We start from the raw sequence: 27,996 nt of genomic DNA, 5'->3' as shown, positions 1-27,996 counted from the left end.
TCTGTCTGTCTTGTCTTCCTTCCCTCTTGCACCCCAGTCAGGGAGCCCTGCTGGATGTGAGAGCAGACAGTACAGGACTGGATGTGGGAGTCAGGGAAGAGATGCCCTTGGGGGCTTTGTAGCTATAGGAATCAAGAAAGGGTGCGAAGGGGCTGGAGAAACGGCAGCAGTTAAGAGCACTTGCTGCTCTTACAGAGGAATCAGATTCTCCTTCCAGCACCCACATGGTGGTTCACAAGCATCCATCACTCTGGATCCAGGGAATCTAAATCCATCTTCTGATTTCCTCTGGCACCAGGCATACACACGGTACACATCCATCCATCCAGATAAATACTTATATGTATAACATAAATAAACCTAAAAAAATAAAAAGTGTGAAGAAGATGCTGGGTGCAAAAGTACTTTGTCCAAGCCTAAATGTAGTTTTCACCATTGCCATTTTAAAACCCACCATAGGATGATGCAGAGCAAAGGCCCTCCCCAGGTGTGCCTCCTCAGGTGTGCCTCCCCAGGTGTGCCTCCCCAGGTGTGCCTCCACCATGGACTCCTCTGCCTAGGTAGAATCACATCTCTTTGGTGTAAACTGCTCAGCCTCAGGCATTCTATTACAGCAACACAGAACAACCAGCAAGATGCGATTTGCACTTCTGTGCCTTGTTCTAGGCAACTTTTCCTGAAGCTCTATGGTGCATTTACACACACACACACACACACACACACACACACACACACTAGAAAGGATTGTGTCCTGATGGGCGCCGTGATAGACACCATGACCTAAAGCAAGCTGTGGGGTGGGGGGGGGAAGAAAGGGTTAATTTCATCTTACACCTACAGTAGAGCATGTAGGGAGCACCACTTACTTCTCATGGCTTGCTCAGCCTGCTTTCTTTCTTTTTTTAATTTTAATTTAATTTAATTTTATGAGCATTAGTGTGAGAGTGTTGGATCCCCAGGTACTGGAGTTACAGCCAATTGTAAACTGCCATGTGGTTGCTGGGAATTGAACCTGGGTCCTTTGGAAGAGCAGACAGTGCTCTTAACCATTGAGCCATCTCTCTAGCCCCTTAAAGATTATTATTATGTATACAATGTTCTGTCTGCATGTACATCTGCAGGCCAGTAGAGGGCATCATTATAGATGGTTGTGAGCCACCATGTGGTTGCTGGGAATTGAACTCAGGACCTCTGGAAGAGCAGTCAGTGCTCTTAACCTCTGAGCCACCTCTTCATCCCTCAGCCTGCTTTCTTGTACAACCCAGGACCACATGCCCAGTGGTGGCCCCGCCCACAGCGGGCTGGGCCCTCCCACAGCAATCATTAATCAAGAAAATGCCTCCACAGTCTCGCCCACACACCAATCTAATGCAGGCATTTTTATCAATCGAGGTTCCAGCTGTGCCCTCCAAGTCAGATACACAAACAGGGAAACAGTGCTGTGGGTCTCGGGCATTGTTTTGGACCAGCCTGGCTAGGGGAGTGAGAGCAGAGGGCAGTGCCCCTCCCTCAGAAATGGAGCTGAAGCTTGCCACAGGGAGGGAACTCAGTAGTGGTTACAAGAAGGTCTAATATGAGGATTACAGTCCACTCCTGAAATAATTGCCTGTCTCTAAAGGATTTGGAGGGCGGGGCAGGGGCAGGAGGGGCAGGGGCAGGAGGGGCGGGGAGTGGGGGATGGGAGAGGAAGGACGCAGATCATTCTGCTAGAAATGAAAACAAATATTATCCAGGCACGATGACACACACCTATAATCTCAGCGCTCAGGAAGCTGAGGCAAGAGGAGCAGAAGTTTGCTGTCACGTGGGTTGTCTCGAACAAAACAGTCCATTTAGAATAATATTTACATAAAGCATACTTATTATTTTTTAAAATATATTTTATTAATTTATTCATATTACATCTCAATTGCTATCCCATCCCTTGTATCCTCCCATTCCTCCCTCCCTCCCATTTTCCCCTTACTCTCTTCCCCTATGACTGTGACTGAGGGGGACCTCCTCCCCCTGTATATGCTCATAGTGTATCAAGTCTCTTCTTGGTAGCCTGCTATCCTTCCTCTGAGTGCCACCAGGCCTCCCCATGCAGAGGATGTGGTCAAATATGGGGCACCAGAGTTCGTGTGAAAGTCACACTTCACTCTCCACTCAACTGTCGAGAATGTCCTGTCCATTGGCTAGATCTGGGTAGGGGTTCGAAGTCCCCTTGGCTGGTGCCATAGTTTGAGCAGGACCCCTGGGCCCAGATCTGCCCATCATAACGTTCTTCTTGTGGGTTTACTTATTATTTTTAAGAGTTACATTAATACTTTACCAAGCTGAGAAGTTGCTCCTTTGGGCATCGCTTCCCCGGGGGAGGGGATGAGCAGGCCCCCACACTTAGCGCACAGCGGGTGAACACAGGGCTCTGCAAACCACAATGCTCTGGTGAGGAAGCAAGGCAGGGCTCTTTGTCTCCGGGAGGGCGAGGCGCAGGCACAAGGTGCTAGCACAGCCTTGAGGTAGCTTCAAATCCTGGGAGAACAGCAGAAGTTGGCGGTCCCTTGAAAATGCTCCTCAGTCAGGTACTCAGAGTCAAGAATCCCTATCCTGCTGAACGTCAGGGTCTTTCGGGGGAACATTACAGAACAGGTATCTCCGAGGATACCTTTGTAAGTGGCCCTAGTGAGATTTCCCTGTCAGTTCACGCACCGACCACAAGATGGCGCCCTCTTCATTAGAAATGGCTGACTTCTGCCAACCAGGCGACAGTCTTGGGCTGTGCTGAAGGAATGGATTTGGGTGGGTTGTAGTCCCCATCTCTCCTTTGGAAGTCTTGCATGATTACAGGAGGTGGCCATTTTTAGGGTCCACATCCCCTGTTGCTAGGAGTCTTGGCTAGGGTCACCCTCATAGATCGCTGGGAGTTTCACTTGGCCTAGGTTTCTTGCTCATCTTAGACCTGCCCCCAGCCCGACCCCAACCAATTTCATTTTTTCTCTCTCAGTCCTCCATGCACTTGATCCCTGCTGCTTCCCTCCCCACCTCCTCCCCCATCCAGTTTCCTCATTCCATCTGCCTCCGATGTCTATTGTATTTCTCTTTCTGAGTGAGATTCAAGCATCCTTCCTTGGGCCCTCCTTATCACGTCTGTGTGTAGTGCTGGGTTCTCCATGCAAGACTTCACATGCTAGCCGAGGCTCTACAACTCAGCCACACCCTAGTCCTAAAGCTTAGCTTTTGCTTTTCACATTTTTTTTTTAAATAAAAAATTTTGGTCTGTGGATTGTAGCATATTTATCTGGTATTTTATGGCTAATGTCCACTTATAAGTTGAATACATGTACATGCTATATGTGTCTTTCTGGGTCTGGATTACTTAACTCAGGATGAAAATGTTGACCCAAAATTTGCCCTGCCTATAAGATATGCAGGGATAAAGATGGGACAGAGATTGAGGGAATGGCCAAACTTGAGACCTATCCACTGAGAGAACCAACCCCTGGCACTACTAATGATATTTTACTATACCTCCAGATAGGAGCCTAGCATAACTGTCCTCTGGGAGGCTTCATCCAGAAGCTGATAGAAACAGATGCAGAGACCCATAGCCAAACATCAGGCAGAGCTTGGGGAATCTTGTGGATTGAAGAAGCCAGAAAGGTCAAAGACACCACAAGAAAACCTATAGAAATCAACTAATCTGAGCCCATAGGGACTCACAGAGGCTGAACCAGCAACCAAAGCGTATGCATGGGATGGGTCTAGGTCCCCTATACATATGTAACAGATGTGCAGCTTGATTTTCATTTGGGGTGTAAAGTAAATAAAGTAATTAATGAAAAAAAAAAAGAATGGTTTTGGATTTCAGGACATCCCTCAAGTGTCTCAGCAAGAGGCCTGTGTCCCTGGGGTGGCCTGGGTACTGTGCGCATGCTCCTCTGTAAGAAACCCCTGGGAGGTGGGCTGTGTCTTCAGTTTCCCATTCCTCAAAGATCGATAACACGCAATAGCCAAGGACTGAGCATTTCTAATTATGATCGCTAGTGCATTTATCCAGTCCAGCGTCTACCATCTGCCACGAGCTTTCTACTGCTTTCCTTAAATCAGTCCTTTGAAAGAAAACTGAGGCGAAGAGCATGGATGTGTTCCAGGTTGCACTGTAAAAATGGGTAGCAAAGTTTCCTGGTTCCAGACTCCAAGACCTTCCTAAGGTCATGTAGGTCACAGTCAGTGCCAAGATCTGGAAAGTACAACCCCAAGGGGCAACGTCTCAGGGCAAGCTCAGGAAGAGCTCCCAAGGCCCGCCTTGCTGTCAAGAGCTCCCAAGGCCAAACGTGGACCTTGAACAAAGAACTGGAGTGGGGGCACTGTGGCCACCAATGCCACACACTCAGGGACAGTTCCTTTCTCTGTCGGTCCTCTGTCCATCTGTCTATTCATCTACACTGGCTTTTTAATTAAAAAAAAAAAAAGTGAAAAGCAAAAGCTAAGCTTTAGAACTGGGGTGTGGGGTGTGGCTGAGGGGTAGAGCCTTGACTGGCATGGGAGGCCTTGTGTTGAGATCCCAGCACTACACACAGACACACAAAGATACATAGGCACGCACAGAGAAATACACACAGACATGCATAGAGATATACTGACACAGACACACACACACAGACACAGACACACACACACACACCTTAAAAAAAGGAAAGTTAAACCACTTTGTACTTGAGCTCAGGACGATGGGTGTGTGTTTGTGTATGGCTTCTCATCACAAGTCACAATTAAACAGGGTTCTGGTTTTCAACAGGGCGAAATGGCACGGATTTGTAGCTGGGAAACATGGGAGACGCCACTCTCCTAAGCCTTGGTTTCCTTACCTGTAATTCTCTTCGTAGGCCTCCTTTTTAAGCAGAGATTATTCAACTATCTAGTGTTAACTCGGGACACAGTGAGTTGTTTTCTTCAAGAGATTATTTTTAAATTATGTGTATGTATGTGCATGTGTGTGTACATGTGCACTTGTGTGTCTGTGCCTACACGTGCACGTGTGTATGTGCACATGTGTGCCTACACATGCACATGTGTCTGTATGTGCACATGTGTGTCTGTATGTGAACATGTGTATCTGCATGTGCACATATGTGTCTGTAGGTGCACATGTGTGTAGGTGCCCTGGAAGCTAGAGGAGAGCAGACTTGGAGGCAGCTCACTGCTACTGTGGGCGCTGGGAAGCAAACTCAGGTCCTCTGCGAGAGCAGGGCACACTCTCACCCATCGAGTGTCTCTCCAGCTGTGATACAGTGGCTACTTCCCACCCCTTCTCCCATCACTTACTCTCTTTGGGATTCACAGCGTCTCACATTGATAAAAATATCTTTCAAGGAGTGATATAGCTCAGTGGTGGAGCACTCGCCTAACATAGGGGAAGGCCCTGAGTGTGTAGACAGCACCACAAAAATCCATCCATCTGCCCATCCACACCCCATATACCCACCCACCCACCATCCATCTATTCACCTAACCATCCATCCATCTGCCCACCCAACCACCCACTCACCCATCCATCCATCTGTCCATCCATTCATCTATTTGTCCATCCACCCTCTCATCCATCCATCCATCCATCCATCCATCCATCCATCCATCCATCCACGCATCTGTATGTACAGGCGTAGGTTACACCACATTTAACTTTCAGAAGCTCTAACTCAGACTTCTCCCACGCTTGGCCACTGTACTCATCTATCTGCTTGACATAACAGCATTATTATCCAGAATAGAATGACAGAGACAGCTTAATAAATGGCAAACAGCCTCAAAGAATGTATTTATACAGTGATCGGAATATGATTGTTTGGCTAGTCTCCCAGTTGGTTTTTACATCATTTGAGAGTTCATAGTTTTTCTTTTCTGAAGAAGGATTAAGAGGGCCTTTTTTGCCGGTGGTGGCGCACGCCTTTAATCCTAGCACTCGGGAGGCAGAGGCAGGTGGATCTCTGGGAGTTCGAGGCCAGCCTGGTCTACAAAGTGAGCCCAGGACAGCCAAGGCTACACAGAGAAACCCTGTCTCAGAAAAAAAAAAAAAAGGGCCTTTTAAAAAAATTTTTTTATTATGTGCATTGTGTGTGGTACGTACAGGCGTGGATGTGACAGTCATTGTGTGTGGTAAGTACAGGCGTGGGTGTGACAATCAGGACAACACTGAGAAACTGGTTCTCCCTTCAACTGTGGGTCCCAGGGATTGAACTTACAGTGCCAGGATTGTGCAGCAAGCCCTTGTGTCTGCTGAGCCATCTTAACCGACTCCAAATTTAAGCCTCTCTTTCTCTTCTAAAAGCAAGACTAACTCTTTTTACATTTATGTGTATGTATGCTATACATGTGGGTATATAGGCATGTATATGTGGGGGCCCTGGAGGCTAAGGGGGCATCAGGTCCCTTGAAGTTAGGGTTACAAGTGGTTTTGTGGCACCTGACATGGATGCGAGGAACTGAACTCTGTGAGACCAGCAAGTGTTCTTAACCCAAATCCCTTCGGTGATAAAACTTAGCAAAGACAGGCTTTACCTAAATGAATCGGAGAGGCTCTCAACGGAGGAGAGCTCAGCTTTTATTTACAGAAGATTTGTCAAGTGTCCTTTCCTGTTTCCTACCGGGTTCAAGTCTGCCACTCAGCATCAAGGAGAATGGACTCTGCAGGTGCAGGAACAGTGAAGTAGCCTCGGGAGATAGGGGTAGCCTCGGGTAATGGGGATAGCCTCGGGTAATGGGGGGTTAGTCAGTCCACATTGCTGCTGGTGTGGCCGTGGCTCTGCCTCCTCCAGCACTCTCCTAGTCACGTTCCTGGTACCTGCCCTGCTCCTTAGCTGGAATTTCACGCTTGCTCCTTGCCTGATGGTTTTTAAATCCATGTCCTTATGAGATCAGGCGCCGCCCGCCAACCTGGGTCTACAGATTAGACATAGGTTCTCTCCAGGCCTGGAGATCACTGCAGTTCACCACAACCAACAAACAGAAACGCAGGGGCCAACGTAAAATGCTTTCCCCTTTGGTTTAAATGTCCAGAAAGCTTCCTTTGTTTTGAGATGGATTCTGCCTGCTTCTTATAGCAAATGTATTTCTAAGGTGTGACTACTGTGCAGCCAAAGCTTAGAGACGCTCGCTCAGGCATCCTGCATTCACTGTGTGTTTATGTTCAAGGTTCAGTCAGGTGCTAACACGTCAGGTTTTGCAGTCATCTTCAGGAGTGATGATTCCGCTTTACGATGCAGAAATTAAGTCCAAATAAATAGGTAAAACGTGGATCTGCAAAGACTTCTTCAGCACCGTCGTCCACTGCCTCAGATGAAACAGTCCGAGGACAAGTGCATAATTGATGAGGAGGAAGTGACCCGGTCAAGTCACACAAAGCCAGCTCCCAGCCTTAACCAGTGCCTCTTTTTTTTTTTTTAAATTCATGTGACTGTGACAGCTACTTCTTGCTTCTGTCCCCTTCAATCCAGTACTGCTCGGTCTGCATCTCTGTGAGCCGGGAAATCGTGCGCTGAAATGCAAAGATTTCCTCCTCTCCGGTAAACATGGAGAGCCCCGCTGAGTCCTGTGAGCGGAACAGACAAAAGCCAGCCCCAGTGAAAACCGTTACCTTGAAGGGACATGTGTGCATTAAGTCCAGGTTTTAAACAACAACAACAACAAAAACCTCAGGCTTATCCATTTAGACAATATGTTTTCCCATATTTTCTCATGTCAATCTCTTAAATGGAACTAAAGTGTCAATTGCTCTAAACTGATAGGTAATCAACAGAACCAGAAGGAAAAGAAAAAAAAAATGTCAGATCGAAGTTGGAACAGAGAATCCAAGTGCAGAAGGTTTTACTCAGAATGGAAGTTCTCTGCAAACTCTAAAGGAACATGCTAGAAAGAAATCTCTTCCCAAAAGCAGCTAATGGCAAAAAAAAAAAAAAAAAAAAAATGATAGTTTTTCCAGGCATGGCGACTTACACTATACCTAGAACTCCATGGGTTATGATGGGAAGATTGCAAGCTTAAGGTAACACCCTATCTTAAAAACCCCACAGAGAAAAAGAACTCCCCCCCCACACACACACAAAAAAAAAAGAAAGAAAGAAAAGGAAAGAAAGAAAAGAAAAGAAAAAGAAAAAGAAAAAGAAACCCCAGCAGTTCGAATAAGTTAGGACGCTCCAGAGAACAAGTCAAGGAACCTTTTCTAGATTGAATGGCTGAAAGGTCCTGTAGGTCCCGGCTCGGGAAAACCTTCTTGAAATCTGAGCTTGCAAAGATGAGAGCTGCTTTTGGCCCTCAGCCCCTGGGATACTTGGTCCCCTTGCTGAGGGGTGTGCTGGGTGCTCTCCCACTGTGAGGCCAGTCAGCACCCCGGGGCTGGATACAACATGGAGGATGGCTTTGGTTTTCCTTTCTCTCCTTGGGCTCTTAAGTTCTTTCAGACCCTAAGCCCATCTTCCCCACTGGGTCACTGTGACTTAGGACCCTGAGGTCACATTCCTTGATCTCTCCCTGATGGGCACAGCTCACTTGGGCCTCTGTCTGAGCCTGACTCTTGCGGAAATGTTAAGAGCCCCTGACAGGAAGCTAATTTAACTGACTAGCTCCTCAGGTGCACCCCGTGAAATCAGCAAAGGCAACCACTGTACGTAGGGATTGCTCTTTGAGAGGCAACAGGGCTGTGGCTCCCACACAGGGCGGGGGTGGGGTTAAACCGTTATTCCTATACAACCACAGTCTGAACGTTGAAACCTTGATCCTCAAAGGAGTGGCATCAGGTGACAGGGCCTTAGAGAGTTCATTAGGACTGGAGAGTGGGGTCCTCAAGAACAGGAATGGTGTCTTCCTAAAAGCAGGCCCAGGGAGATCCTTCCTTCCTCCTACCACGTGACGCATATGACAAGACAATTTGAGCTCAGACCAGAACTGTGAGAATTGGCTTCCATGTTGGATAAGCTGTATATGTTACAGTGTTTTGCTCCAGGGGCCTGAAGAGGACACACAAAGCAATCGTGCTTTCAAAGCTCACCTGTTAAAGCATTCTTGGTCCCTTCTTCTCAAACTCCTAGGATGAATACTGTCTATTCAAGTCAACAAGACCTTACCATTGGGCCCAGAAGAATGTGATCCCAGTTCTTAGGGTCACTGTTGGCAATTAAAAAAATATTTTTTGAGATTTAATTATTATTTCTTGTTTTACGTGTATGGGTGTCTTGCCTGAATATATGTCTGTGCAGGGCACATGTAAGCCTGAAAAAGGCATCAGATCCCTTGGAACTGGAGTTGCAGATAGTTAGCTGCCATGTGGGGGCTGGGAATCCAACCCAGGTCCTCTGGGAGAACAGCCGGTGCTCTTAAGTGCTGAGCCATCTCTCCAGCCCCAGGGCTGACAATTTAACTTTTGACTACCAGGTCAACGGTTGGTGGCTGATGAATATAGCCCATAGTGCTCTCACAGAAGAAGGGACTCCCTCCGCTTGGCCTGGGATGAACGCAGAGTCTGAACTCCAGAACAACCCAGACCACCTCAGTCTGTTTCCTACGGAGCATCCCTGAGCCTGGTACCCAGAGGTTCTCTACAGATATTTGCTTAATGAGAAGTCTGGGAGTGAAGCGTGGATTTCTTTTTGAAGGAAGCCGGGGACGGGCTAGGTGCACTACGGGACTCTGCTGCTGCTCTGTGAAAACGAAGCATTGGCCTACCCACTCACCAGGGGCTCCGAGACGAGACTCTCTATTGAGACAAAGCCAGCCAGAGAGCATCAATTCGATGGCTTGGCTACACACTCCTTCTGCAAAATGTAGTGTGTATTGAACCTCAAGCCATCAAGGTGCTTTATAATAAAAAGAAATCAAGTTGACATCACCTACCTGGCTCAGCCCCAAATCGTCCATCAGTATTCTGCTGTGCTCCAACTCACTGTCATGATGCTGATGCAAAAATAAGCTTGAGATGGGAGCTGCCGCACAGCAAATTATGCGCACCTGAACCAGGAAAAGAGCGGATGGTGGGACTCCACACTCACGCTGAAAGAGCGGTGTCTCACCAAGTGAAACCCTGTTTGACATGTAAGGAGCTTGGGTCTTTGCTTTTTGGATGTCTGTGTTTTTTTCCTAGTTGTTTGTGGTCAAGCAATGTTTGAAAACCACGTAGCATTTTTCAATGCCTTTCCGCACAGCTTCGCCCCGATGTGAAGCAGACCCAGGGAACCGCAGAGCTACTCCAGGGCTCTCGCCTCTGATGCTGTGGTTTGGATGTCCAGAGCCCCTCCAAAGCTCTTATTGAAACATGCCTAGTGCAAGACACTTGAGAGGAGGAGCCTTTGGGGACATGGTGGTTCCACGTAGATCTGCCTGAAGCCCTTTCTCTTAAGATTCATTTTCCGTTATGTATGTCTGGTATGTGGGTACGTGCATGGGTGCCTGCAGAGTTCAGAAGAGGGTGCCAGATCCCCTGGAGCTGAAGTTGGAGGCAGCTGTAAGTGGCCCGCATGGCTTAGGGGTCTCTGGAAGTGCAGTACTCACGGTGAGCCATGGAGCTATCTCTCTAGATCTTTTTCCTATTAGCTCCTGACAGGGCCCTCTTTAACCTCAGCTTTACCTCAGCTTCCTTTCACTACCTCAGTGTTTGGTGAGTATGCAGACACAGTCACAGAATTGAAAACAATTTCTATCTTTACTTAAACATTTTTTTTTTTACTTTGTATGTATTGGTGGTTTTGTCAGGTCCCCTGGAACTGGAGTCACAGACAGGTGTGAGCTGCCGTATGGGTGCTGGGAATTGAGCTCAGGTCCTTTGGAAGAGCAGCCAGTGCTCCTAATCGCTCAGCCATCTCTCCAGCCTCCAGCTTATATCTTTTGTATATTTTGTGTCCATTAGGTTAGAAGCAAATAGTACTTGTTCTTCATGTCATTTTGGTCTTTCAGGCAGATGTAATGTAGGCTGTCCCCCAATTCACTATATCCCCCCCTCTTCCTCCCCCACACTGGGACCACAGGCACAGACACCATGCCTAGCTCCAACACACGTCCCGCCTGATGTTCAAAGAGCTCATGCTTGTTGTGAGCCTTTCCAAAAAAAAAAAATCATCATTTAATTAAACATATCAATACTTTAAAACAACATGTTGACTTTAGGGACTAGCACTCTAGTTAATATTTTAATAAATTCTTTCAGTCACAAATGACACATTTTTCACTACTTAAATGGAAACGTCCTATTTCACAGATCTTCATGAATACGTTCTAGAATAATGCCTGCCTAATGCTCTCAATTTCTGAAATAAGATAATTTTGACTATACTTTAGAAGAGAGTAAAAATCTCCAAATGTGTGGTTTAGTTGGCAGGATGCTGGGGGCGGGGCAGCGTGAGTATTCCACCACACACTGCCAGGTAAAGCTTTTATCCCTTTAAACAAGTGAAAAAAGGAAGGACAGGATTGAGAGACAGGCTGAGCAATGGGGAACAGATCTTTTTTTTATGGCGTTTCCAGCGGAAACATAAACAGTGTGAACCTTTACCCCTCTGTTCCAAAGCCACATCCACTATTTTCCTCCGGAAGCCTTGGCCTTAAGAAATCATAACAGCAGCCGGTGGGCGAGACCCACTGTGAGGACAGGGCAGTGCCTCACATCCTGACCTGCTCACACAGACTCCTGCGCCTGCCGACAGAGGCTTTCCTGAGCTGTTTCACCTGAGCCCGCAGGCTGCCCTTCATGCTCAGCCACGCTCATCCCAGGCTGACCCTCCTGCCCTGTGCTGGAGCGAGCTCTCCATCTCCTGAACACTCATAAGGAATGGGCAAACATGAGCTTCCGGGCCCCACGCGTGGCTACAGTGGGCGGTGGAGGGGCTCGGGAATCTGGGTTTTAAGTGTTCCTGATGGTTCTGACGTAACTAGACCCCAGAGGACTTCCCTGGGCCTCTCTCCACTTTTCTCGTGGTTCTCTTCCCGTGTCCTAGTGGCCATCCTGAACTGGTAACCCAGCACGATCTCCACAGACGAGTTGCTCGGACCCCGGGCCCTAGGCTCCGTGAGGGCAATCGCCAAGTCTCAGCTGCCACCGACTCTCAGCTTAGCATCTTGCTCAGGGTCGCGAGGTCATTAAATGGATAAGGAAATAAAACATTAAACTCTCGCATCTTCTGTTCCTGGCCTCCTTCCCAACAAAATCCCCTCGATTTTAGAATTACTGCTTAATTCTAGCAAAGGCTGGGAAGGGAAATTTAGAGTAGTTGGGGTTTTTTTTGTTTTTTGTGTTTTTTTTTCTTTTTGTGTTTTTATGCTTAAACTCTTTTTACTGTGGGTATCTTCTTTTTAGGGCGCTCACTGTGAAGAGGGGTTTGCCTGGGTTGCAAGCTCACTGCCTGTCCCACTAGGTCCTTAGTATTTTCTATGGTCACTTCACCCTCACAAAATCACACAAGTATTACTGTTATTCTTCACTTCCAAGGAAGGCAGCTAAATAAAGCGCAGGGGCTGAGCCTGGAGCCAGCGGCTGCTCCTTAAACCACTAGGCTACACTGCCTTTTGTGGGCAGGCAATGGCTCTGCACTACCAGCTGAGACACAGGGATTAAAACCAGAGCAGCATGGTGTCTCTAGCTAGTTAGTTTCTGGCTGGTGGTGGTGGTGGTGGGGTAGGGGGGCAGGGGGCGGGGTCATAGGGCAAAGGGCTATTCATCATTCTTAGTCCAGCCATTCCTTCGGATAGCACTGAGCACTGAGCACTGAGCACTAAGCACTGAGCACGGAGCACTGAGCACTCAGTCTGGTATACACAATCTACCTGTAGGACAGTGGGACATTAGTGCAGTGGCAGAGTGATTTGTGATGGAGGCTGCCACTGCTTCTAGTAGGAAGTACACAGCATTCAGCGTGCAGAGTCCACACAACAACAACCTACGTCTGCGCATAGATACTGTTACCCCTATATACAGATGGGGACCCTGAGGCACAGAGCAGAAAAGGAAGAAGTACGGTCAGGATTCGAACCCAGGTCATCTGACTTGAGGGCGCACGGTGTTCAGTTCAGTGAGAATGGGGTCCGTCCTTACCTTGAAGTCATAGAAGTTATCAATGAGAGTTATGAATCTCCGTGCTTGAGTCCGCTTTGCCAGTGAGAACTGTGGGATGTTCCGCACGAACACCGTATCAAAGTTCTTTGACAATTCCAAATAGTCACTAGCTCCCAGTGGCTGTAATTAGAACAAAGAAAGGGTCATTGTGTCTTCTTTGGATTCGTTTAATTGGAAAGCTTGTCACAGAGTGATTTAGATGGTAACTTTGGGGTGGCTGGACCGGACAGGCCAGTTTTTGAGAGTTGCGTAAGGAAACAGGCATGTCCATAACAAGTGGCTAGAAGGGACCCTTGCTGTTCCTCAGCTTCCCCTGCCTGGAGTCTCCAACCCCAGATCTTGTGCCCCACCCTAGCTGAGCCATGACACTCTCTTCAGCCATGGAGGGGTTCCAGGCTTTGAGTGGGATCATTTCTGGTTTTCCCTTGTTGCTCTTCCACGGGTCCCTCCTGCCGAGAAGAGCTAATTGTGCCTGCGCTGAATGCTATGTATTAACCGGGCACTTGAGGTTCATTATGTGGTCTTTCTGTTCCTTGGCTGTCCCATCTAACCAATGGCCATTCATTTCTGCCCTGTGGTTTGGGGTGTAGGCCAGGGGTGCACCCCTCACAAAATCATGAGTGTGAAATAACACTTAGCACGGTGGCTGGGGCGTGCCTCAGAGTCTAAACCATTTTTGTTATTGCTTTTGAGAAAAGAGTCTAAGTTGCCTAGACTGGCTGGGAACTCACTATCTAGCTCAGGCTGCCTTGGGACTCACAGTGATCCTCCTGCCTCAGCCTCTGGAGTGTGGAGGTTGCAAGTGTGCACCACTCTGCCATTTTCATGATTATTACTATTTTGAGCTTGAGTGGCTTACCCGAGGCCAAACGAGCCTGGTGTGTAGAGAAATGCCATTCCCAATGGGAACTAATTACTTTGCTCTCCCCCTGGCCTGCACTGCAAATCACAGGGCAGCTTCATGCATTTGTCTCACGTTGGGAGCCACAGCAGGGACCTTGGGAGGACTTGGAATCACCACTCCCAGAAAACAGTGCCCCGAAGGTACAGGGGGAAGGCCAAATGGTGCATTAGTGTAGGAAAATGGCACTCGCAGCCCTACTGCTCCAAAGCTATGTCAGTTAGGATCGCCTCATCTTCTGTAAATCAGAAAGCATATACAAAAAAAAAAAAAAATGTATACCCTCATGCTTGCTCTGTGGTTCTTATAATTAGGCTGGCGCTTCGTACTTGGATGTGATTCTTATCAATGCAAACACACGCCCAGGGAAAGCATTATGAGAGGTGCCCGGAGTGCTGAGGGCAACTGGAAATCACAATTGTGCCCACTCAGCTGTTTCACAAATTACACACCTTTGTCAGTAGGTTCTGCGGTTGCCATTATATTAGCAAATACCGCCCCCCCCATATCAGGAAAACAATTCTGTGCTCACTCACATAAAGAAAATAAAGCATAAAATAGGATCTCTCTCCTTTACAGACAACAGCCACTGGGGAAATTTGAAGTTGCTCTTTAATGCACGCAGACTGGGATGATGAACATGTTCAAGAGGGCGGTGCTCATGCCGCAAAAATGGGCTCATGCCAAATTCTGCTGCACTGCCCCATGGTTAGGAAGGTAAAGGCAGTGTTCTGTTTTATTTTACCACATTAAAACCCTAGGTTAGGCCAGAGACAGAGAGCAAGATATCTTTCCTCTTTACAAACACCAGAAAGAAGAATAAAATGTTCTCATTAGTGAAGACTTTTCCAAAGAAGTAAGCTCCAGTAAGATGAATTTTAAATATGAAGGGGGACCTTCTGGGCTGGGGTGGAGCTCAGCTGGCGGAGTGAAGACCTCATGGACAAAAAGCCCTGAGTTCTGTCTCAGTGCTGCCTAAGCCCAGCATGGTGCACCCCTGCATCTCAGCACTGGGGAGGTGGAGAGAGGAGAATCAAGGCACTGTCGGTCATCTGGGGCTACCGAGTGAGTTTGACATCAGCCTCTGACCCGTGTGACTTTGTCCACAAACAAACAAGCCAGGTGTGGTGGTGCACGCCTTTAATCCCAGCACTTGGGAGGCAGATACAGGTGGATCTCTGTGAGTTGGAGGTCAGCCTGGTGTACAGCGTGCATTCCAGGGCAGCCAGGGCTACATAGAGAAACACTATCTTTAAAACAGAAAAGGAAACAAAATGATCTTTTTATTGGTAAGTGTTTCTCATAGTGGCTTTGTTGTTTAAATGGCTACAAAGTACCACTTAAATGGAAAAAAAAAATCCAGGACTGAATCTGGTGACGTACATGGATGCTTAATTAGAAGTGATGTCTCATCTGACAAGACAATTGAGGGGTGGTGAGGTTGGCTGGAAACAGATCCCTCTGAAGGTTGGCTTTTATGGTCAAGGAGATTCTATCTAGCAGGTTTGTCCTGAGGAATCAACATCCTGACAGCAGAGTAAGTGCTGAGGAAATGCTGGTCACGTGTGGATTCACTAAAGAGGGCCCATGGACACTACTTAGCGTGCCACATTCTGTTGCATAGCTATTACCAGTAACAATTCAGTGACTCTGTCATGAGGTCATGAGGTCAGGTAGGTAGCCTCAGGGAGTGGATAGCTGCACTGGCCCAGTCTGTCCTCCTACCATGCTCTCAGGCTCTGCACATGAAGTCAAGTGTAGGTGACAGCTTCTGTATCGGGCTCTGTACTCAACACATGGGGAGGGGAGGAGCCTAGGCCCACACTATGTTGGCCCTAACTTAGGAACTGCTTAATATTTATGAAATAAGTCAGTAAGGAGATAAATTGATAAAACGCAAGCCAGGCAGTGGGATGAGCCAGTTCTTTCTTTTAAACCCAACTGGTCTCCAAAATAATCACACACACACACACACACACACACACACACACACACACGCACGCGCACACACACGCACACACAAGCTATGTTGGCCCCAATTCTCTGTTTCCAAAGAAGTCTTTGTTGTATATCCTAACACACACATAGGCGCATAGACAGTCTAGAAAGATGAAGATCAAATAGTAAAGGTGATTATCTTTGGAAGTAGAGTAAAATGTGAGTCTTGTTTCTTTGTTCCTTTTCATCCCCCCATCCCCATGAACTTGCATAACTTAAGGCATACTTTTCTCAGAAAGCGGAGATCATCTCTATAACAAGCATTCATGTCTCTCTCTCATCTACGTTATATTGTAATATTTTCTTTCTTTTTTTCTGTTTCCCCCTCCCTTTGTTAAGTTTTCTTTTCTTTTCTTTTTAAAAAGATACATTGATTTATTATTTATACGGTATTCTGTCCAAATTTGTGCCTTCATACCAGAAGAGGGCACCAGGTCTCATTATAGATGGTTGTGGGCCACCATGTGGTTGCTGGGAATTGAACTCAGGACCTTTGGAAGAACAGCCAGTGCTCTTAACCTCTGAGCCATCTCTCTAGCTCCTTGTTAAGTTTTCTTAAGCTTTTCCCAAGGACATTTAAAAAGGAAAGAAAGTATATCCCACCTCTCAAAGTATTAGGTGCATTATTTCACTTTAGAATAGGAAAACTGTAAAATGGAATTTCTACATTATTACATATAGAAATACATCATTTAACCGTCATGTTTGCCAGCATAATTATGAAGTAAAAACAGATTCTACATTCAATGTTTGAAGGATAAACGCTCCTTCAGTGCTTTATCTAAGAGCCTATCTCATTCTTTCTTGTTTTCTATCCCTATGTTTAAAATCACAGTCAAAACCAAGAGCTGGTCATTTTTCTGCACTAATCTTCTGTCCCGTCTACAGTAGATGCCCCGCGATGGGGCACACTGCGTGTATTTATTGGTGGAGTAATGTTTGAGTCCTTGAAAATGAAAAGAAAGAAAGAAAGAAAGAAAGAAAGAAAAGAAAAGAAAAGAAAAGAAAAAAAAAGGTGTTTTTAAGGATTTTGAAACCGGTGTCTCTTAAATTTCTAATGCTAATTAAAATTCTTTTATTTTTAAATTGAAGAAAGAAAAGAAAGTATAATCGAATACTTTCTTCTTTTCCAGTTGAAGGAAAGAAAATGGACATGGAGAGGATTTGCGTTAAACGGTTACATTCAACTGGTGCAACTGAGCGTAAGACAGAGAGAGTGGCACTGTTCCCCAGTCGTCAGTTACTCCCCCCCTTCCCCTCCCCCTTTTCCCCCCTCCCCCTTCCCCCTCCCAGCCCTCAGGACTGAGCTCAGCTCCTCAGGTTGGTGGCAAATACCTCTTTCTGAGGAGCCATCTTGCCAGCCCACCTTCTACTGAGTTCTTAATTTGGTCAAGTTTTTTTACAGTTCTAGAATTGCATTTTATTGCATTTTACAGTTCTAGAATTTCTATTAGGATGGTGTGTGTGTGTGTGTGTGTGTGTGTGTGTGTGTGTGCATGTGCGTGTGTGATGGGGTTCTCTATGTAGCCCAGGCTGGCCTAGAATTTGTAATCCTACTGTCTCAGCCTCCCAAGTGCTAGATTACAGGTCTGTACCACCATGCTCAGATGCCATCTGCTACTGCTGCTACTACTATTTATTATTTATTATTATTATTATTATTATTATTATTATTATTATTATTATTATTTATTATATTAAAGTATTGAGATGTCTTTTATTTTTTCATTTTAATTTTTTCTCAGTTTCCGCTGAACTAGGTGAGACCCCTCCCCCCCCACCCCCTCTTTTCAAGACAAGGTTGTTTTGTGTAGCAGAGCCTTGGCTGTCCTGGACTTGCTGTGTAGAGCAGGCCAGGCTGGCTTGAACTCACAGAGATCCATCTTCCTCTGCCTCCCGAGTGCTGGATTAAAGGCGTGCGCCACCATGCCCAGCAAGATGTCTCTTTTTAAGGCTCCCAAGTCCTTCCCTAAATTCCCAAACCCAGTTTTTCTCTGTCCAAAAAAATGCTCCTGAATACGCCACCTGAGCAGTTTGAGCGCCACTGTCTGTGGAGTGGCAGGCTTCAGTCCTGCCTGCTCTCACTCACAGTCCTGTCTTCTGTTTCATCACTCTTTTGATACTGGAAAAAACTTGTAGAATAATATAATCAAAGTTCAGAGCTGCATGTTTTCTGACTACTCAGCTGACGTTCTGCTGACACCCACGGCACGGCTGAGTCGCTGCAGTGCCAATTTGCTCAAGTGAAGTTACTCCACACTCCGCGCAAGTGGGGCAGTTAACTAAGTCTCTTGACAGCTCTCTTATTTCTGTCCCACTCACCTGAGAGGCTCCCCCAGAGCAAGCTCAGCTTACTTCTATTTTAAAAGATTAACAGTCTCCGTGTTTTGCTCCTCTTGAACACGTTCGTTAGTGATGCTCCCTGACCTGCCTGGGATGCGGGTCTGGCAGCGAGGATCAAGTCAGGCTGGCAGAAGGGAGAAGGGCTATGACCACCACAAGCTCTGGCCCAGAAACAGGGGACCCTCACGCCCTTACTCATTTACCGGATGAACAGAAAAGACTCCGAGGACTTCAAGGTGGGTGGAGGACTTACAGGAAGGGTGGTAAGGCCAGTCTGCACTGGGCAGTGGTGTGGGCAGGAGATGTATGTTGATTTCTTAACTCTCCGCTGTTAGTCTACGCTGATTTTTCTTTTATCAGATTTTGCTGCTGTCTAGGCAGCAGAGGCGCGCATTGGATCCCATCTCTACTGAAAGGACGAAACGTCCTAATGTTTCCTTCCTTTCTTCTTCTGTAGCTCACGCTGGACTCAGGCGCACTATGTAGTGGAAGCTGAGCTCATGTGTCACCTGTCTCCACCTCCGTCCTCGGGGGCTACAAGCCTGCACACCCCCCACTGCTGGGTATAGCCCAGGGCCCCTGCACCCTAGGGAATACTGAATGCTTTCTGGTCTGAATAGAGACCCTCATTCGTGGGTATTTCTCCCTTGGAGTCCCCCGACTCTGGAGAATTCTTTTACTTAAGAAATCTATATGCATTCTTCTAAGGAGGAGGAGGGAAAACAAAATGTCTCTTCAAGCTGGGCGGTGCCCACACCTGCAGTCCTGACTACCCAGTAGCTGAGGCAGGAGAATTAATTGCTTGAACCATCACAGATTTGAGACTAGCCTTAGTGCAAGCCCTTGGCTCGATTGGTTTTCTCTTTTTCTTTAGATTATCATTTAAAGGGTGTTTAGTAGAAGCTGCGTTTAGCCACATCAAGACTGAGGTTCAGTCTTAAAAGGCACTGTTGACAGAGGCAAGCTTCTCACTACACAGCTGAGAGGGTTTAATTTAAAAGTTTCATCCAGATTCAACATTTGATATATTTTAAAACAGCCTTGTGAAATTTCTTCTCTTATAGTTTTGTTATCTCCTATATTTTATTTAATTTTTGATTATATATAATGTATTAGGAATATATTCGCCCATCACCATATCTGCCCCCCCACTCCTACAGAGCCCTTTCTTCTTAACTAGGTCACACACACACACACACACACACACACACACACACACACACACACACCATGTCACTATGTAGATCTGGTGGCTTAGAATTTGCTCTGTCAATCAGGCTGGCCTCGAATTCACAGAGATCCACTGGTTTCTGCCTCCGGGTGCTGGGATTAAATAAAGGCGTGCACCACCATGCCTGGCTGCCTCATATTTTTTTTCATTATATAACATACAGAGATGAAATGTTTTTACTGAACCACATATTGATGACAGTGCTGCAAGGCACACAAATGGCATCACGTTTGATGTACGCCAGCCATTAGAGAGACTACAGGAGACTATATGTAGATAATGCCACCACCTTTTCCCTTTTTTCCTCAAATTCAGTGTTCAAAATTGTTTGGAAGGATTTAAATGTATTGATTTAAAAAAACTTCTAGAAAATAATAAGTGAAAACATCTGACATGGTTTTGGAGAAATGAAGGATGCCTCTGTGGGGTGGTCCGCGCACGGAAATGGCTCCAGGTGTTCTTGTCCGTCTGTCTGTACCCACTCAGGACTGTAGAGGGTACAGACCCTAGGAAGACACGGGTGGAGGGGCCCTCCCACTTCCTAACCTGGCTAGGTTTTTGTAATCCTTAGAAAATGGCAAAAGACAGTTTCGAGTTCTAAGCGTAGGTCTCAGCACCTGAGGTTTTCCTACCTAGGTCAACTGCTGCAAAAGCTGAGAACACAGAGAAGAGGCTAATTGTCTCGGTGGGAAAGCAGCAGGGCGCAGGCAGAGCTGGCAGGCCCCCAAACAGACAAGAGTCCAACGCAGATCAGCAAAACTGCAGATGCCGAAGCTAGCCCAGCAGAGACCAAAAAGAACATCCCAGCTGACCAGGACACCAGAGAGCAGGACTAAATGCTTATTGTTTTAATCCCCTGAGTTTTGGGGTGACTGATTATGCAGCAATAGCTAAAGGACACATTCTACCCATTAGAGAGCGCTACGGCAGAATTCTGCATTCTCGCTGTCATTAACACGCTCAGCACATGTAGAAAAACTGTGAACTAGCTCTTTCAGTTCTAAATCACTGGTAAGGACATGCAACTATAAATTCTGCAATTTACTCGATGCCATTTACTCCTGTCTCGACTTTGAATTTTTATGCCATGGTATAAACTTTATTTTCAGAGATAAAGCTGATGACTTACTACACACAGGAGCCAAGTGGAAAAAAGTTAGAGAATTAGGTAGCATCCCCACAGGATGCAGGAAGACCCGGAAACGACTGAGCAGATGCTGTGAGTTGCACGGAAAGAGGAGAACAGCACTAAGAGGACATTAGGGGAGATTAGGGGTGGCTGGAATACCCGTGAAGCATTTTAAGAGCACTCCAACAGAAATATGAATGTAGGATTTGAACTGACAATTCACAGAACAAAAAGGAAAAAAAAGCTACATAAAGTATGAGGGCTACCAGACGAGTGGAGCGAGGCCCATGCATACACAAGGTCCACAATCACCAAAGAAACACAAAGCGACACTGACAGGCTATTTCTCACAGGTCAGTTTTGCAAAAGGAAGTCAACTGCTGCTCTACACAGGCAAGCGTGTGACAGATCCGCACCCCACGGAGGAGTAACTCGGTGTCCCACTCAACGAGGAGCCCTTTGCAAGGTGGAAACCTGACCCAGTCACCACACTTCTAGAAAATGGAACAAAGTAATTGAAATCCAACAAAAGGCTCTGTGCACATAAGGATACTTAGAGCTGTGTAGCCAAAGGCAACCTCGACATCTGATGGGGACAGGACTGTTGCCAACAATGTTGTGAAAAATATTTTATGGTATGAAAGTACACTTATGATAAAAAGTGAGCAAAAAAAAAAAGCACAGTGGCGCAGGACAGTAATCTAAGCATTTGGGCAGTGGAGGCAAGGGCATCAGGAGTTCAAGGTCATCCTGCCATATATAGTAGGTTTGAGGCCAGGCTGGGTTAAGTGAGAACCTGTATGTGTGTGTGTATGTATATATATATATATATATGTATATATAATCCAATAAAATACTTCTAAATTAATTATGACTTAGATGAGGAAAACTATTAAATCCTGTAAGAGCTCTGGAAGCACACTGACCTTTTGGCCATAGTAATAGGAAACTGACTTGCAGACACTGGGTTATCATGGTGGCTGCAAATACTTTGATTTTGCATTAGCTCATCCTCCTGTGTAAGGAAGACATAGCTATGATACTTTCTGAAACCATGATTGATATTGTGAATTCATGCATTGTGCCCTATGAATAATTAAAGCACATGATTACTTCTGAGTACTAAATGGCACTTCAGTTAGGAGTATCCTTGAGTATGTTATTCACGCAGCACTATCTGCGGCGGATTCTTCCGCTAGATAATAACGGCATTCTCCATCTTTCTACCTGAGCAATTAAAAAGTTTAATAGTCTTTGATGCGGCTAGTTATCTGGATAATTTTCTAGACAGGAACAATTAAAATCCACTTATTCGATGGTTTGTGCATTCTCCACTATTGTCTCAAACTCTTTGTTTCTGTGGAAACCTGACGCAAACTTAAGGAACTTTAAATCCATAATGAGTTTGCAAAGAGCGTTTGTTTTCCTTAATTACCGGGAGTATACAGCTGCATTATATGTAGCCGTTTCCCTGGCAAACTTTGAGGAGTAAAGAGCTCGCTTGCTGTTGTCTCTTTCTCCTGTGGGAGAAACAGCACAGCTGTCTGCTTTCGTTTGACCCTGGTGCCAGGAGTGGGGATTTTCTCCATGCGCCGTTGCCAGTGGGAGACACCCTACCCCCAGGCTGCCCTCTGCCCTCCAGTGAGCTGCCGTCCACTTCAGCATCTGCACAGGGGCTGTCAGCTTGAGTCTCTCTTTCCTGGCCTGGCTATAAAGCTTATTCTACACCATTATTTCAGCTCAAGTAGGATGATTATCCTTTCAAGCCCTGTCTAGATCTCACCACCATAAGAGTCACCCTTCGTCTATGGAGCTCTTTCTTTATAAATCCTTTGCGGGTGCTACCCTGAGAGCATCTCGTTAGACACGTGTGTGTATGTGGCATCTTGCTTTGTTTACAGCAGGAATGGCAGTACCTCGGTTTCTAAAGTACCCCAGGAACAAATGTTTGATGGGAGTTAGACTCAGTGTGCCCTTCTCAAAACAAACCAAAAGCACCATATGAGTTGACAATAAACAACTTATAGCTGTCAGACTCCAAATTCGTAATTAGAAAACAGAACACTGAAATGTATCAGCAGAGTAGTTCCCCAGCAGTCAGATCTCAGAAGTCTCAGGAATATGACGCTCATAAGACCCAGTTGGGGAATACCTCACTGTGCTAGGACATTCTACCCAAAGGTGTTCTTGGGGGTGCTGAGGCAAATGCATGCCGCTCGGTGAATGTCATGTCAAGGTCAGGAACTCTGCGAAGTCTCCCAGATCCATTGCCTATCAGTGCCTAGTGCGATACTCCTAAGGAGCCACATCTTAAAAGTGTGTAGAAATGATGACCAGATGAAGCCTTGAGACTCAAGACTAGAGGCTAACCTCCCCTCCTGAACCAGCCTCCTGCAGTACAGAATGCTCACACTCTGCAGGAGCCTGATTTATAAGATTCTGGAACTGACAACCCCCTCATGACATAAGTCACACCAGTAAGTGCCACCATGTGACAAGTGCTAGGCTTGGTTTAGTCCCAGGAGGACTTCCGGTTTAGCTGAGGTGGAGGAGGCAGGGAGTTCCCACGGTTGGCAGAAAAGCATTTAATCTGTACAGCCTGTGGCAGGGAGGAAAAGAAAGATACAATGCTCACCAGAGGCAGCACTGAGAGAACATGGAGAGGAGGCAGCAGAGATGGGGCAGCAGGAAGGACAGCGCTTGCTACTCCTGCTGCTCTGAATTCAGTTGTTAGTGCTCACAAGGAGGAGCACAACCACCTGTAACTCCAGCTCTGGGGGATGTGGCGCCCTCTTCTGGCCTCCATGGGCACCTGCAAATATTTGGCATATACTCACACAGATACACATAAAATAATCTTTAAAAAATAGAAAGAAATAGGAAACTAGACTTATAGTTACTAATAAGTATCACATATAACACACACATACGTATATATTACAAACACTAGTGCACTGGCTGGGCGTGGTGGCACACGCCTTTAATCCCAGCACTTGGGAGGCACAGACAGGCTACTGTGAGTTTGAGGCTAGCCTGGTCTACAAAGTGAGTCCAGGACAGCCAAGGCTACACAGAGAAACCCTGTCACAAAAAACCAAAATGAAAAAAACAAAAAACAAAAAAAACCACTGTGCAACCAAAGATAATATATAAAACTGCAGAAGCAGCTCCATAAGGTGGGCTACAGGACCAATGACATCACACTACAGTTCCTCTTTGTTGCTGACCAGGGAGGGGTATCCAGGTGCTGAGCGCACATCTAAAACTCAGAGGACACTGAGAGACATCCTTTTTGGAAAGGTAATAAGCTCGGTTCACCCACACAACAGAATGAAAATGGTGAATAGGTTCGTGTGGCTCAGGGGTGGGCACTCAGACACTTGGAGAGCAAGCATGTCCTGTCTGGGTGCTGCTAAACCTCACGTTTTCAGCTGTAGTTTGAGGCAGCTGAGGAGGCCGCCTAGAGTCCATGAGAAGCAAAGTCACCTCTTCAGTTTGTAAGGCTGGGGCGTAAGGGCCTTCCTGACGCAGGCTAAGCATGTCCTGAGGTTACCCCACTGGGAAGCTGTGCTGCCTCCCTACACTCTCCTGCTAGGTCTCGTGGTCTTACATTTATGAGTTAAGGTGTTTTATTTTATTTATTTTCAGAAGCCACCGGAATACTTTGGATCACTAGATTCTGTTCCTCATGGCTCCTTTGTTCTTCAGGGCAACACCCTCTGCAAAACAGGTTCTGGAAAAATGGGAATACATTTAAATGAGTTGGCCAATGTGCTCCATGCAGCATTTTGAATCTGTGCTCCTTACATCCAGGGACCCAGATAACAGGCTTTGTTTTCCAATGGCATACCATCTATGTATGTGATTGCTCCTATAATTATTCCAACGGTGAGAGGGGGCGTTGAGAGAGTAGGATGTGGTGACAGGGATAAAGCTAAGGCCTGGTACTCATGCTCCACCTCCGAGTTTCACCCCGGGCCTCACAGGCTTGTGCCATGGTGTTTTAGTTTCTACTGATGGCCTGGGTAGAGCTGGGGTTACAGGCACATTCTTGCAAGCACTTTACTACTACTGATCAATGTCTCCGGTTTAATCGCCTTAAGGGCTGTGGTCTAAGGGCAGTGTAACGCAGCCCTCAGCTGTTAAACACATAGAATTACCTCTTTAAAACAATAAGGATTAGCATAGCTGCATAAGCAACTAGTTTTCTGCAAAATATAAATCTGGATATTAGCAACTGAGGAGATGCTGGGGGGAAAAATCCTGGCAAGGGGAAGAAAAACAGCCCAAGTGGCTAGAGAATCATTTCACAACCTCATTGATTAAAATAATGCTATAACAATTCCCCCTTTTTTTCCACTCATAAAGATATTTTATTAGCTGGCTAACCATTTTTATGAACGTCTCATACAGAGGATGGTGAAGTCTAACTGCAGAGGCTACAGCAGATGGATGATAAATTGTACGGCCAACCCTGAAATGTTCCCATTTTCCCATGCTCTGTTTTTAAATGTAACGCATTAGCCAGACATCTATAGGGTAGCGACCAAGTGGTTGGCAACAGCTTGCCCCTGCCCAAGTGACAAGTCAGTACCTACAGAGCAGCACTTGGCCACTTACATAACAGGGCCTCCTGATGGTCCCACAGCAGAGGGCAGCATTTGCTGTGTCTGTGAGGTGAAGGCAAGCACTGTAAATGTCTCTGACTTTGGGATCTTTCCAGAAATTAGAAAGAACACTCATGCAGGACCAGGTTCCGGCCCCACCAGCTGTGGGTTTGCACAGGCATGTCAACTGTGAGGTGACCCATAGCTGCGCCTCTTTGGGAATCAGAGCTAAGTGGTAAGGACGTGACATTTAGCATATTAAAGTGGGGGGGGGGGCGTGTAAGTCAGGGAAAGGCTTTAGATAATGGAGAACTTGTTTTAAATGCCAGGATTCAAATGTCTGAGCATGGCAGAGCTGTGTAAGTGCAGAGGTGTCCGTCCTTGTCTGTTTGGTCCGCAGCTCGATGGTTTGGGGTTTTGCTGTGGTTTGTGTTTGTTTGGCATCCTTTGAGAAGGTCCACTGGGGACAACTGAATCTTCCTAGGCTTGGATATTTGAAAAGTGCAATCAGAACTGGAAACAAAGTGGACATCTAAGAGTTATTATTCTCCCTCCCATTCGCCCATGCTTTTCACGTCATGAAAGTGCTGGGCAAAGATGCCCATTCATTTGAGCAAGGCTGAATGCCTCTCCACGCTGCAGAGTACACAAAGGGCCAAATCCTTCAAACCATGAATAACCATGGAGGGAATTATCCACGCCGTCTTCAACCTTGAATTATCTGCAGCCCAAATTTTATCAAAAGATAAGCACTCAAGGAAATCCTGGACAGCCTTACCCCACCCAGCCTCTAACACTCGAAACTTTTTCTGGCTGGAGAGATTTTCAGTGATGCTAAGTTGCAGGATGCTGCTTTGACCTCACAGCTCCAGCTTAGTGAGGGATTTTCTGGCTCCTGGGAGGATATGGGGGTGACTCTGGCTGAGACTCCTAGCAGTGGGGGACATGGAGACTGGAGCGGCCACCTCCTATACCCAGGCAGGACTTTCAGTGGAAAGAGTGAGACACCAACCCACCCACAAAACCCATGACCCAAAATTTACCCTGCCAACAAGGTACGCAGGGATAAAGATCGAATAGAGATTGAGCGAAGGGCCAAACAATGACCCTCCTAGGAGGCAGTCCTGCTCCTTAGCCTCCTGGAACGTGGTGCTGGTGGAAGCTGCAGCCTTTTGGGGGGACTGCACAGACCCTCCTAAAACTCCTGGGCTCAGGGATGGATGAGGAAGGGAGGTAGAAAGACTGTAAGAGCCAGGCACGGTGGGTGACTGCAATCTGGGGGAGGCAGTTGTCTCCTGCTAGCGTGTGGGTCCCAAGAACTGAACTCAGACCCCGAGGCTTGGCAGAAAGAGCTGCAACCACCGAGCCAGTTCACTGGCCCTGAAAGAAAAACTTCCCGATATTTCTTTTTATGTTTCTCATAGCAAATGCACACGGACACGAAAGCCCTAAGGAAGCAGCACATGCTGACCCTTGGAACAATATGATAATCTTGAGGTGGAAACCTTTCATATAGTTCCTTTCAGAAACTTTAATTATTACTGTGGTGTGGGTTTGTGGCGTATGTTTGAGTGTGGGCACACATGTGCCGAGTGTGGGCATGCTATGGCAAGTGTGTGGAGGCCAGAAGACGCGGTTTAGAAGCTGGTTCTCTCCTTCCATCATGGGTTTCAAAGATGGAACCAGGTTTTCAAGGTCGCACGGCAAGTGCTTTTACCAACTAAGCCATCCCACCGGCCCGTAGCTGTGTTTCCTTAAAAAAAAAAAAAAAAAAAAAAAAAAAGGTTATTTTTATTTTGTGGGTGTGAGTGGTTTTTCTGCATGTGTATCTATTGTGTATGCCTGGTGCCCACAGAAGCCAGGAAAAGACATCCAATCTGCTAGAGCTGGGATTACAGAGATTTGTGAGGAGCCGTGTGGGTGCTGGGAATCCAACCCAGGTCCTCTGCAAGAGCAAAAAGTGCTCTTAACTGATGAACCATCTCTCTAGCCCTTAGACATATTTCTTGATTAACATTAATATGTGAATTAAGTAATATATAGCCCTAAAACATGCGACAATCTTGTAGTTCCTATATTATAGTTAATTTATCCCCCTCAGAGTCTTCTATTTGGTTCAATATCTTCACTGCTATTTTAGGAAGCAAAATAATACATTTAACAATTTCTAAGCTTTTCCCATAACATGTATATCAAGATAACAAAACATCTAATGACATATGCCTTAATGAGTAATCTAATTGGCAATATACTAAATAGTAAATGAGCATCTCAAGTCATGTTCTCTATGGTAATAAACATTTTAAAGTGAAATAAATTCAAAAATTGATAAAATACGAGGACCTATATCTGCTACTACACTAGACCCACAGAATAATTTTATCCCCAAGACAAGGAACACTTTGAAAGTATGCTGCTCGGCACACTTCCTTCTCCCTGACAGCCACGAGGAGTTCTCACCCTATAGAAACCGGATCAGCTTTTAAACTAGTCACAAATAGCTTAACATTAAGGATCCTGCTAGGAAGGGAAACAGGTTTCTCTCTCTCAAAGAAGCACTAGCAGCTGAGTTTGAGGAGACCATGGCTTGCAGAGTTTACAGTCTATAGAGTGGCTGGAGAGGCGGCTCTGGGGCTTAGAGCACTGGCTGCTCTTACAGAGGACCTGGGTTGGTTCCCAGCATCCACATATGGGCCACAACCCTCTGTTAAC

General features: G+C 46.3%; 1 protein-coding gene across 3 annotated transcripts in view; it reads right to left on the bottom strand.

Moving 5' to 3' along the window:
- Positions 1–1,946: 1,946 nt before the first annotated feature.
- Positions 1,947–27,996, bottom strand: part of AFG1L (AFG1 like ATPase) — a 171,038-nt gene continuing 144,988 nt past the window's right edge. For 2 of the 3 annotated variants that reach the window (XM_084774451.1, XM_084774453.1), the window contains 3 exons: positions 13,055–13,195; positions 9,868–9,981; positions 5,773–7,570 (listed from right to left, as the gene is read on the bottom strand). In XM_084774451.1, coding sequence (XP_084630577.1) covers positions 7,445–7,570; positions 9,868–9,981; positions 13,055–13,195 — 381 coding nt within the window. In that variant the 3' untranslated portion in view covers positions 5,773–7,444. Of the gene's footprint in view, positions 2,759–5,772; positions 7,571–9,867; positions 9,982–13,054; positions 13,196–27,996 lie in introns of those variants that run through there. The other variant, XM_084774452.1, reaches the window with a different exon arrangement.

This window comes from Acomys minous (genome assembly GCF_964271855.1).
Source record: "Acomys minous genome assembly, chromosome: 3".
In the NCBI taxonomy this organism is placed as follows: Eukaryota; Metazoa; Chordata; class Mammalia; order Rodentia; family Muridae; genus Acomys; species Acomys minous.
The sequence above is the reverse complement of the archived record's forward strand: the minus strand, read 5'-3'. Positions and strand labels throughout refer to the sequence as shown.